Genomic DNA, 12,542 nt, shown 5'->3' on the forward strand with positions numbered 1-12,542 from the left:
GCGAAAATCCGGCTTCGTCGTGCAGGCCTCTGATTTAAAGTCTTATATCTGACAAAAACAGAAATGTGATGCATTACCTTTCCTGTTTGATGTCCCAAACTCTGCCTGTGTGTGCAGACGAAGGTGGGCCACTTTGCGTCTCAGTTCCTGGGGTACCAGCAGCACGACAGCCAGGAGCTGCTGTCCTTCCTGGCGGACGGTCTGCACGAGGACCTGAACCGGGTCAAAAACAAAGAGTACATCGAGCTCCGAGACGCAGAGGGACGACCGGACCAGGTGAGCTGCTCCTACCTCTGCTGAGCAACAACAGACACAACAAGTGATATAAAAGACTGTTAAACACCTGCTGCACTTTTGAAAGAACATCCATCTGTTTGCAGTTTATACATATCAATATTCCAATTACTTGTATATAGACTGTTTTGCACTATTTCTATTATATTCTATTTGATTTACTTGCACTCTTATCAGTTTTATTGTGTTGCACTGTTGGAGGAGCCTGTGACCTCAGATGTTCATTGTCATAACTACACTGTAGCTATGCACACATGACAATAAAAGCCTTGAAATGATGTTCTTCTCATACTTCCTGTCTCCCCTTCCTCTCTCACAGGAAGTGGCGGAGGAGGCGTGGCGTAACCACCGCCGGCGGAACGACTCGGTGATCGTCGACACGTTTCACGGCCTCTTCAAGTCCACGCTCGTCTGTCCAGAGTGCCACAAAGTCTCCGTGACCTTTGACCCCTTCTGCTACCTGAGCGTCCCACTTCCTGTCAGCAAAGAGCGCGTCATGGAGGTCTTCTTCGTCTCTCTGGACCCCTACGCCAAACCTGCACAGGTGACGGTTTCTGCCTAATCATTTACTGTCATGACACTTCTGCAGATGAACTGAATGAAAAAGATCTGACCTGTGTTACATGTCTTTAACAATGCTCCAACCCAGAGAACCATTTCAAATGTAACATCAGTTTCACTTTGTTACTACAGCAAAGGTGATACCAATATTTTAAACATGTTTTCTTGTCTTTTTGTACAGCATCGTGTTGTGGTTCCTAAAACAGGAAAAGTGTCCGACCTCTGCACTGCCCTGTCCGAGATGACCACCGTACCTCCTACACAGGTGTGTGTGTGTGTGTGTGTGTGTGTGTCTGTGTGTGTGTGTGTGTGTGTGTGTGTGTGTGTGTGTGTGTGTGTGTGTGTGTGTGTGTGTGTGTGTGTGTGTGTGTGTGTGTGTGTGTGTGTGTGTGTGTGTGTGTGTGTGTGTGTGTGTGTGTGTGTGTGTGTGTGTGTGTGTGTGTGTGTGTGTGTGTGTGTGTGTGTGTGTGTGTGTGTGTGTGATAAGTGTCAGTAAGATTGTATGACGTGTTATTTAATCATGTTAAAAAAACCTTGGGAGAATTGTGCTGAAATGTTTAAATGTGTGATAAAAAAACCTTAATAGTCCAGAGTCTCATTGCATTTCTACCGTAACCTAATGTGTCAGTGTTTAAGAGTAATAAAGAGTTAGTTGTGTAACCTGTTTTCTACCCATCTAACCCTGTCGTTCAGATGGTGGTCGCTGATGTGTTCAACCACCGTTTCTACAAGATCTACAACACCGATGAGTCTCTGAGCTGCATTCTGGACCGAGACGACATCTTTGTGTAAGAGCATCGCAAACACTGTCAACTATTTTAGCTTAGTGTATTTGAGACATCAGAAATCACAGCACTCTCATAATGGTTACATTTACATTCATGCAAAAGGTTGCCGTGTGTAAAATCATTTACACACGGCAACTATTGCACGTCTGTCCGTCCTGGGAGAGGGATCTCTCCTCTGTTGCTCTCCCTGAGGTTTCTCCCATGTTCCCCTTTAAACTGTGGGTTTTCTCTGGAAGTGTTTCCTTGTACGATGTGAGGGTCTAAGGACAGAGGGTGTCGTATAGTCATACTGATATTCTGTACAAACTGTGAAGTCCACTGAGACAAATGTAACCTTTGTGATATTGGGCTATATAAATAAACATTGATTGATTGATTGAGATGCAACACTTGTCCACAGGACGCTTTAAAAAAATGTCAACTTAAAAGTAAAAAAGAATTATTCCACAAAAATACCATTTAAAAAAACATACACACAAATGCATCTTTGAATGCATCAAAAAATACATGAGGACCAAGTCATGCAGAGATCTTCAGAGGCATTCTCTTACGAAACCAGACTGTTTTTTGATGTAAATGTCCCCTGTTGCTGACCCTGGTGATGCGTTCAGGTACGAGCTGGAGGAGCACCAGGAGGAGCAGGTGCTGCTGGCGCTCTACCTGAGGGAGCGCTCTCACTACAGAGACTACGGCTCCGGCAGCAGCTCGTACGGCACCTCGCTGTTCGGACACCCGCTGCTGCTCAGTGTGCCAAGAGGCTGCTGCAGCCGAGAGGAGCTCTACACTCTGTTCCTGCAGAGGCTGGCGTGAGACACACACACACACACACACACACACACACACACACACACACACACACACACACACACACACACACACACACACACACACACACACACACACACACACACAGACACACAGACACACACACAGACATACACAGGCACACACACTGAACACTCAGAACACACGCACGCACGCACACGCAGAACACACACACGCAGAACACACACACACACACACGCAGAACATGCACACGCACAGACATACACAGGCACACACACACATACATACGCATAGACACACAGACACATGCATACACACAAGCACACACACGCATGCATGGGCACACACACACACGCAGACACACACCCACACACACTTAATGCACACGCACACACACACACACACACACACACACACACACACACACACACACACGCACCCAGCCTGCAATACAGTGGTATACTATAAAAAGAATTAGAAACATACCTTTCTATGAGATTTGTATCATGTTTTTATGAACAAATATATGATTTGTATGACATACCACACTTTGAAATGACTTACTATCATCTACCATAATTTTTCGACATTCAACATATTACTTTTTAGAACATACTCTATGACTTTCTTGACGTACTATTATTTACATTTTTTATAACATTTTTGACATACTTTTCTGCCAAAACTTGACATAGTTTTCCAATTTGTTTTTAATGATTTTCTCATATTTTGAAGCAATGAGACAAAAGCTGTCTCCACTGAACCTTTTTTTGTTTTAGTTTGTTATTTTTGTGTAGTAAGTGGCTAGAGCATTTGCTCGGGTGCACTCCATGACTGCCTAGGTGATTTTCAATTCCTGAGAGTTAACCGGCACACTGGGCTTTGTGCTTAAAATCCTCCCACAATTCTACACGAAGACTAGGGTTGAGTGAGTGAGTAAGCATTGGGTAAGGTAGTTAGCTAGAGGAGTGCGGTTTCCACGTGTACCGCTGCCTTTCACTATCAGTTACTGCTGGGAAAGCCTTGGTGGGTAGACAGTTAAATGGCTTCTATTGAAGGTCCACTCCTCATACATTTCGACCTAGTGTACTATGACTTTGTTATTTGAATTGTCAATATACTGTGACTTTTTGGGCATCCTATACTATGACCTTTTTATGACATACTACATTTATAAACATTACTTATGTCTGTGCAGGCGTTATGTGCGTCCTCCTGATCCCTCTGAGGAGTTGGAGGAAGAGGAGGAAGAGGAGCTGTACAAGACTCAGACCAACGGGATCAGTGACGGTAGGGTTTTCTCCTCCATCTACAACCTTTAATTATTACAAATAACAAATAATGCCTATATGAATTACACTTATCAAAATAAGAGATTACAACGTGCATGCCATCAGGTTCAGTAAACACAAGTCTTAAAGGGGACCTAAAACGCAAAATGCACTTTTTGATGTGTTTTATACATAAAGATGTCGTCCCCCCCCCCCCCCCCCCAAATCTCTAAAAACGGAGGAACAACGGAGCTGATCCAGATTTGCGTCCGATATGACGTAATATCTGAAATGTGGACCCACGGGCCAATCAGAAAGTTGCTATCAGAAACAATGCCCGACTGTTTTGGATGTAACATGGTCGGTGTTTACATTAGCATCGCTAACACTCAGAGCTAACCTGTACTGGAGAGCATGTGTGTGAAGAAGCAGGAAGTAAAAAGGAACTCACCTTGTGGGATAACCGGCAAGAGAGAAAGCCTTTGAGCTCCATACTGTTTCAGAAAGAATCCTTGATAATCCATGATATGGCGTTTCATCACGGCAGTATTTAGTTTAGACAGTAGCTGCCGGGTCCCGCATGAGCTGAGACCCCTCCCTTTTTTTTTTTTTTAAAGCTTTATACCCCAAATCAGCCCTTTTGAAACAGGAAGTGAAATAGAGGGATATGAGGCATGGCTAGAATGGGTGATCTATTTGGTATTTTGAGCAAAACACTTCATAGACATGTTTTTTATATTTTTTTATATATCTGAGACCTATGCTATTGCCTAAAAATAGCATGATAGGTGACCTTTAAAAGGACAGAAACTTATAGTAGACTGTTTAGAAAGGTTTTAATTTCAAGCATCTCACCAGTCACATTACAAATAATTCCCTTGATAGCCTTGATTTATTCAATTAGCCTCCGATTTCCTTCGAGTAGATCTAAAGCAAATCAGACAGTCAGTTTTAAACTCCTCAGATAAAGAATTTTGTCTGTTCTTTATTTATTTAACAGTTTTTCGACAATTAAATAATTAGCCTCTACTGGATTGATCAGCTGTGTTTGATCTTCAGTGTAGTTTCAGTCTGACTGGTTCTGTGTTTCTTCAGAGGAGGAGCAGGATGACGGAGAGAAAGCCGGACCCTCTCAGACCCAAACCTCAGAGACCAGCTCTGGTGATGCACCGGCAAACAGCCAATCAGACGACACCACCACCACCGAGCCCCGCCCCCTTGTCAACCACACGCAGCCCCCCCCGGCCCAGGACGACTCGGAGACTAACGGACCCCCGAACCAGAGTGAGCCCGGCTGCAGCTCTGAGACTAACACCCCCCCCCACACTGAGGGAGAGAAACCCTGCGAAGAAGAGAGCAAGGCCTCCGACAGCAGCTCAGAGCCTCCAGCCCAGCAGCCATGTGAGACCACAGAAGAAGAAAAAGAGGAAGACAAGCAGGAGGAGGCGTGTTCTCCCAGCCCTCCAGCCAATGAGCAGCCAGGGAAGAGGAAGGCGTGCTGTAAGAGGAGGAAGAGTCTTTTCACCATCCAGGCGGTCAACTCCAACGGGACGACCGAGAGAGGGATGGGAGAGGGGGGGAGCGCCGTGTCCTTCAGCTGTGAGTGGGAACACACCTTCACACACACACTCACTCGCTCACTCACTCACTCACTCACACTCACTCACTCACTCACTCACTCACTCACTCATACACTCACTCATACACTCACTCACTCACTCACTCACTCACTCACTCACTCACTCACTCACTCATACACTCACACACTCACTCACTCACTCATACACTCACACCTACACACTCACTCACTCACTCACTCACTCACTCACTCACTCACTCACTCACTCACTCATACACTCACACTCACTCACTCACTCACTCACTCACTCATACACTCACACTCACTCACTCACTCACTCACTCACTCACACACTCACACACTCACTCACACACTCACACTCACTCACTCACTCACTCACTCACTCACTCACTCACTCACTCACTCACTCACTCACTCATACACTCATACTCACTCACTCACTCACTCACTCACTCACTCACTCACTCACTCACACACTCACACTCACTCACTCACTTTTACTTTTGTAGTCATTATTCTTGCAGCCCAATGAAACAAAGATCACACTCTGACTTAAAAAAGATGCTTAAAACCAATAATAACATGTTTGAATAGTTTATTTCCTTCTTTCCTTTTTCAAATACATCAAAGTTGCATTAAATAAACTCTTATTTTGGATTTATTTTCCCAAAAAAGGACAACATTCATATTTGAAACGACTGAAACACTTGTTGCCTTGAGAAGCATCAGTACCATAGTAACCATACTCTACTGTGTTTTATGAATAAAACCAGATGTTTCTAAACTTTCCATTTGCTTTATATGTTCTTTGTGCAGCTCAGCCCTACGTGGCCATCGACTGGGACCCTGAGATGAAGAAGAGATTCTACAACGAAAACGAGGCCGAGGTCAGTGTGAACATTTTGTATTCATCACCTCAAGATAAAACTCTATTTATCCCAGGGGGGGGGGGGGGTTGTGGTGCATCACCCGCATGCTTATATCACATTCACATCTACTTACAGAACATTTCAATCTATTAAAAGTCGTTGTATAGTACGTTGAAACAAAAGGAGTGAGTTTGAGGAACCAATCAACAGCCAGTCTGGTTTGCACAGACACGAGTATATCAAGTATATCATATAATATGTTGCAAAGAAAGTCATAGTTTAGTGTTGAACTTTTTATTTTTTATTGAGTCAGGCACAATGAGTTACATTTATACGGTCTATATCTCTATATTTATGTGGGTATAAACTTCATATATATATATATATTATATTATATATGTACAGTGTTGAACATTTTGGGAGAAAAGTCATCGTACAGTATGATGAAAAAAAAACGTAATTGTCATAGTATGTAAAACAATGTTGTGCTCCCCTCTCTCCTCCTGCCTTCTCTCTCCTCCTCCCTTCTCTCTCCTCCTCCCTTCTCTCTCCTCCTCCCTTCTCTCTCTCCTTCCTTCTTTCTCCTGTCTATGCAGAAGTATGTGAAACACGGCAGTATGGAGGTTCCTCAGCAGCAGACCACTGTCCAGCTGCAGGAGTGCATCGAGCTGTTCACCACCATGGAAACACTGGAGGAGGAGAACCCCTGGTAACACACACACACACACACACACACACACACACACACACACACACACACACACACACACACACACACACACACAGACACACACACACACACACATACACACACATACATACATACATACATACATACATACATACATACACCTTTCTAAACATATTCAGCACCTTTTTACACGCAATTAGCAACTCCACTTTGCAAAACCAGACCATATAGTTTTATAGAGAATTTGAAGAATGTGTGTGTGTGTGTTTTCAGGTACTGTCCGGTGTGTAAGAAGCACCAGCTGGCCACGAAGAAGCTGGACCTCTGGTTCCTGCCCGAGGTTCTCATCATCCACCTGAAGAGGTTCTCCTACACCAAGTTCACCAGAGAGAAGCTGGACAGCATCGTGGACTTCCCCCTGAGGTACACACACACACACACACACACACACACACACACACACACACACACACACACACACACACACACACACACACTCCTGCAGGTTCACACTGTAATGAATCTGTGTGTGGGTGTTTTGCAGAGAGCTGGACTTCTCCGGCTGCCTCCTGAGGAAGAGTCAGTCCAATGGGGAGCCTCCGAGCCGCTACGACCTCATCGCTGTGTCCAATCACTACGGAGGACTCAGAGACGGCCATTGTACGTCCCTATTGGTCTTTTCTTTTCAAGTGTTCAGGTTCAAGGCTTTATTCGTCACATTTAACTGACCTGTACACTTGTTATCGTGTGTGTTCCTTCAGACACCAGCTACGCGCGGAACAAGGACAACGGTCAGTGGTATTACTTTGACGACAGCAAGGTGACGTACGCCAGAGAGGATCAAATCGTGGTGAGTACGAGACCCAGCGCTGTAAAGCATCCTGTGCTCCTTTCAGACATTCCCTTTATTCTGATGTCAGTATGATGAGATTACATCGCTGCCCAATTACAGACACATACAAAACAAAGGTTGACAAATATAAGGTCACCTATTATGCAAAATCCACTCCTTCGTGTCTCTTCTACATCAACATGTGTCCCCTCTTCTTCATGTCTCTTCTACATCAACATGTGTCCCCTCTTCTTCATGTCTCTTCTGCATCAACATGTGTCCCCTCTTCTTCATGTCTCTTCTACATCAACATGTGTCCCCTCTTCTTCATGTCTCTTCTACATCAACATGTGTCCCCTCTTCTTCATGTCTCTTCTACATCAACATGTGTCCCCTCTTCTTCATGTCTCTTCTACATCAACATGTGTCCCCTCTTCTTCATGTCTCTTCTGCATCAACATGTGTCCCCTCTTCTTCATGTCTCTTCTACATCAACATGTGTCCCCTCTTCTTCATGTCTCTTCTACATCAACATGTGTCCCCTCTTCTTCATGTCTCTTCTGCATCAACATGTGTCCCCTCTTCTCCATGTCTCTTTTACATCAACATGTGTCGTCTCTTCTTCATGTCTCTTCTTCATCAACATGTGTCCCCTCTTCTTCATGTCTCTTCTTCATCAACATGTGTCCCCTCTTCTTCATGTCTCTTCTACATCAACATGTGTCCCCTCTTCTTCATGTCTCTTCTACATCAACATGTGTCCCCTCTTCCTCATGTCTCTTCTACATCAACATGTGTCCCCTCTTCTTCATGTCTCTTCTACATCAACATGTGTCGTCTCTTCTTCATATCTCTTCTACATCAACATGTGTCCCCTCTTCTTCATGTCTCTTCTACATCAACATGTGTCCCCTCTTCTTCATGTCTCTTCTACATCAACATGTGTCCCCTCTTCCTCATGTCTCTTCTACATCAACATGTGTCCCCTCTTCTTCATGTCTCTTCTACATCAACATGTGTCGTCTCTTCTTCATATCTCTTCTACATCAACATGTGTCCCCTCTTCTTCATGTCTCCTCTACATCAACATGTGTCCCCTCTTCTTCATGTCTCTTCTACATCAACATGTGTCCCCTCTTCTTCATGTCTCTTCTACATCAATATGTGTCCCCTCTTCTTCATGTCTCTTCTACATCAACATGTGTCCCCTCTTCTTCATGTCTCTTCTACATCAACATGTGTCCCCTCTTCTCCATGTCTCTTCTACATCAACATGTGTCCCCTCTTCTTCATGTCTCTTCTACATCAACATGTGTCCCCTCTTCTTCATGTCTCTTCTACATCAACATGTGTCCCCTCTTCTTCATGTCTCTTCTACATCAACATGTGTCGTCTTTTCTTCATGTCTCTTCTACATCAACATGTGTCGTCTCTTCTTCATGTCTCTTCTTCATCAACATGTGTCGTCTCTTCTTCATGTCTCTTCTTCATGTCTCTTCTTCATCAACATGTGTCGTCTCTTCTTCATGTCTCTTCTTCATCAACATGTGTCGTCTCTTCTTCATGTCTCTTCTTCATGTCTCTTCTTCATGTCTCTTCTACATCAACATGTGTCCCCTCTTCTCCATGTCTCTTCTACATCAACATGTGTCCCCTCTTCCTCATGTCTCTTCTACATCAACATGTGTCCCCTCTTCCTCATGTCTCTTCTACATCAACGTGTGTCCCCTCTTCTTCATGTCTCTTCTACATCAACATGTGTCCCCTCTTCTTCATGTCTCTTCTACATCAACATGTGTCCCCTCTTCCTCATGTCTCTTCTACATCAACATGTGTCCCCTCTTCTTCATGTCTCTTCTACATCAACATGTGTCCCCTCTTCTTCATGTCTCTTCTACATCAACATGTGTCCCCTCTTCCTCATGTCTCTTCTACATCAACATGTGTCCCCTCTTCTTCATGTCTCTTCTACATCAACATGTGTCCCCTCTTCTTCATGTCTCCTCTACATCAACATGTGTCCCCTCTTCTTCATGTCTCTTCTACATCAACATGTGTCCCCTCTTCTTCATGTCTCTTCTACATCAACATGTGTCCCCTCTTCTTCATGTCTCTTCTACATCAACATGTGTCCCCTCTTCTTCATGTCTCTTCTACATCAACATGTGTCCCCTCTTCTTCATGTCTCTTCTACATCAACATGTGTCCCCTCTGTGGAAAGAGACTCTGAAAGTTTCAGGAACAAAGATTCTCTCTCTTTTTGATCCATTTCTATAAAAACCTGTCTGAAAATGAGCTGATCAGATTTTGGCCACTTTATGATGTCATAATGATTTTTTTTGGCTTGAGTAACCATTAGCCAATCAGCAACCAAGGTAACCCCCCCCCCCCCCCCCCCACCTTATCACCTGAATCTCCTCCTAGAGCACCATGGAGCTCTTTGTAACCAAATATCTCAGAGGGGCGTGGGGAGGGGCTCCTTATTTTCATCTAAAGCAACAGACAGAGAATCAGCACTTTGGAAACAGGGCTGAAACAGAGGGGATTATGGGTAATGCTGCAATGAACTGTTTGGTGTTTGGAGCCAAACACCTCAGAGACATGTTTGTATATATCTGAGAGCTGTAATATATTGAGGAGAAACAGTATGATAGGGGACCTTTAAGTTACTCGTAAGGCAGATGTAAAGTCTAACCTGGATTCATTCGTTGTCTCCTGTCGTTCAGACCAACGCTGCTTACGTCTTGTTCTACCAGCGGCAAGACAAGATCAGAAAACCCACTCTGCCCGCCCCCAACACAAGCCCCGCCTCCTCCAGCCAGCCCGCCAACGACATCACTTCCTGTAAGGACGATGACATCACTCCGTGTAAGGAAGACGACGCAGAGCTCGGCGCTGCCGCCGCCTCCTCCTCCTCCTCCTCCTACGTCACCATGGAAACAGACTAAATGAATCCTCAAGGTTTAGTTTAATTTTTACAGTAATAAGGTTTTTTTTTTCTTCTCAGAACAGGCCTGTGATTTATTTTTCTTTCCAACAACACTTGAATTTTCTCTGATTCCCCTCCCCCCCTCCCCCCTGGATATATAATAACAACAATTTGCAATCTTTTATTCTCAATACGTGATAAATGTGTAGATAAGATGGACACTTGGTACTCGGGTAGATTTGAGACGTACTCTTTATTGGTGATCAGGTCTTTGTTTATGAAACCTAGAAGAACTACAGACTGTTACAGTGTTTCATTATAATCAAGAAAGAAGAACTTTCAACTTGCCATTAAATAATTTGATCTCTTGATACTGTCTTAAAAATAAAGAAATGTAGACGTCATTATTGGTTCCTCATTTAAAAACATAATTAAGTCTAATTTTAGGTATTTTTTAAACTGTTAATACTTGTAGAGATTCTAATAAACACTGTAGAAGTCTGTAAGTATTCGTGTGCACACACCAGGTTCCTTATTTGATGAGAAAAGCTAAAGGACTGCAGTTAAATATCTATTATTAGTTAGTTGCATTAAAGAGCCTAACACTTGGGAAGTTTCTAGAAGTTAGTCTGATTCTGAAATTACAAATATAGTTTCCTTAACGATGACACCATTTTACAACACAATAAAATATTCAATAAAGCAGTTATGTTCTTAAGATAACTGTCGGCAGGCGTCTTCAATATTTTCTTGTTATGTTCTTTAAATAAAAGCAGATTAGTTGTCGATAGTTTATTGTACTCACCGGCTGAAACTCATGAAAGGAGCAGGGGATTCTGGGTAATAAGTGTGTGTTTTATAGCAGAGAAAAATAATTGAATATTGAACAAAGCTGCCGGGGACGAGGAATTAATCTTTTTGTGTATGTTGGTTGTTTTCTTCTGGTATTTATTATTTCTGAGTCATTTCCGCTGTCACATGACTACAGGTGTTTTCTGATTGGAGCTGGTCGACGGGTTGCAGGACATTGAGATGCTTATTTTTCATATTTATAGGAGACATTTGTATTCAGGCTTAAATGTATCGGACAGAATGACAGGCAGTCTTCTCTCTCTGGAGCTCTCACTGATTTTCAAACCGGCTCTGTGTACAGTATTTTTGTATTGTAAGAAATGTATAATTATTATTATTACCATTCCTGGTCGGGCGGAGGGAAGCGCGGGCTCATTTCTTTCTTTGGTCTTCCTGTCAATATCAGATGAAAATATTTTATTGTACTTTCAATCTTTTGATATGAATAAAAGGATGATTATTATCAGGATGAGTGATGTTTATCCTGTTTCCTCTCACACCCTGTTGTGTGTTTCAGTCATTTCTCTGACATAATGTTTCCCTAAGTTCAAGTATTCTAGTTAAAGTGTATGTATTTCCTTTTTCTGAACTGGTTGTGCAGATTATATCAGAAATCTGTGGTTTCCAACTCCACTAAACCTACAAATTATAACTTTTACCCCCTTTTTAGTGCCTGCTAGAGAGGTGGTACTTTCCTGGGGAGAAAAAAGTTCCAATTTATGATTGGCTGGCCGAATTGCAAACACGCCCCGTAAAACTGAAACTTTTTTTGAAGTCGCCATTAGCCGCTTTCACACCAAGTACTTTGCCGTACTTAGTTCCCAGCACTTAGTACCCCCATGGAACTAAGAGCATATATATATATATATATATATATATATATATATATATATATATATATATATATATATATATATATATAATATATATATATATATATAGAGAATTGTTTGTCACTTTCATGACACTCCTGCCATTGGCTGGAGAATGTGCATATGAATTGGACGTCTCAATTCAATTGACCTACACACTTTCTGAATATGGCCTATCTTACCACACTTGTAACAGG

The 12,542-nt window shown here is 43.0% G+C and overlaps 1 protein-coding gene across 1 annotated transcript in view; it reads left to right on the forward strand.

Moving 5' to 3' along the window:
* usp11 (ubiquitin specific peptidase 11) overlaps positions 1 to 11,972 on the forward strand; it is a 21,996-nt gene extending 10,024 nt beyond the window's left edge. The window contains exons 9-21 of the mRNA XM_079677147.1: positions 118 to 276; positions 614 to 838; positions 1,037 to 1,120; positions 1,549 to 1,643; positions 2,255 to 2,449; positions 3,628 to 3,719; positions 4,796 to 5,299; positions 6,117 to 6,187; positions 6,766 to 6,878; positions 7,134 to 7,283; positions 7,405 to 7,520; positions 7,622 to 7,710; positions 10,419 to 11,972. Coding sequence (XP_079533273.1) covers positions 118 to 276; positions 614 to 838; positions 1,037 to 1,120; positions 1,549 to 1,643; positions 2,255 to 2,449; positions 3,628 to 3,719; positions 4,796 to 5,299; positions 6,117 to 6,187; positions 6,766 to 6,878; positions 7,134 to 7,283; positions 7,405 to 7,520; positions 7,622 to 7,710; positions 10,419 to 10,640 — 2,115 coding nt within the window. The 3' untranslated portion in view covers positions 10,641 to 11,972. The remainder of the gene's footprint in view (positions 1 to 117; positions 277 to 613; positions 839 to 1,036; positions 1,121 to 1,548; positions 1,644 to 2,254; positions 2,450 to 3,627; positions 3,720 to 4,795; positions 5,300 to 6,116; positions 6,188 to 6,765; positions 6,879 to 7,133; positions 7,284 to 7,404; positions 7,521 to 7,621; positions 7,711 to 10,418) is intronic.
* The last annotated feature ends 570 nt before the right edge of the window (positions 11,973 to 12,542 follow it).

The sequence above is a fragment of the Notothenia rossii genome (genome assembly GCF_949606895.1).
Source record: "Notothenia rossii genome assembly, chromosome: 4".
Classification (NCBI taxonomy): Eukaryota; Metazoa; Chordata; class Actinopteri; order Perciformes; family Nototheniidae; genus Notothenia; species Notothenia rossii.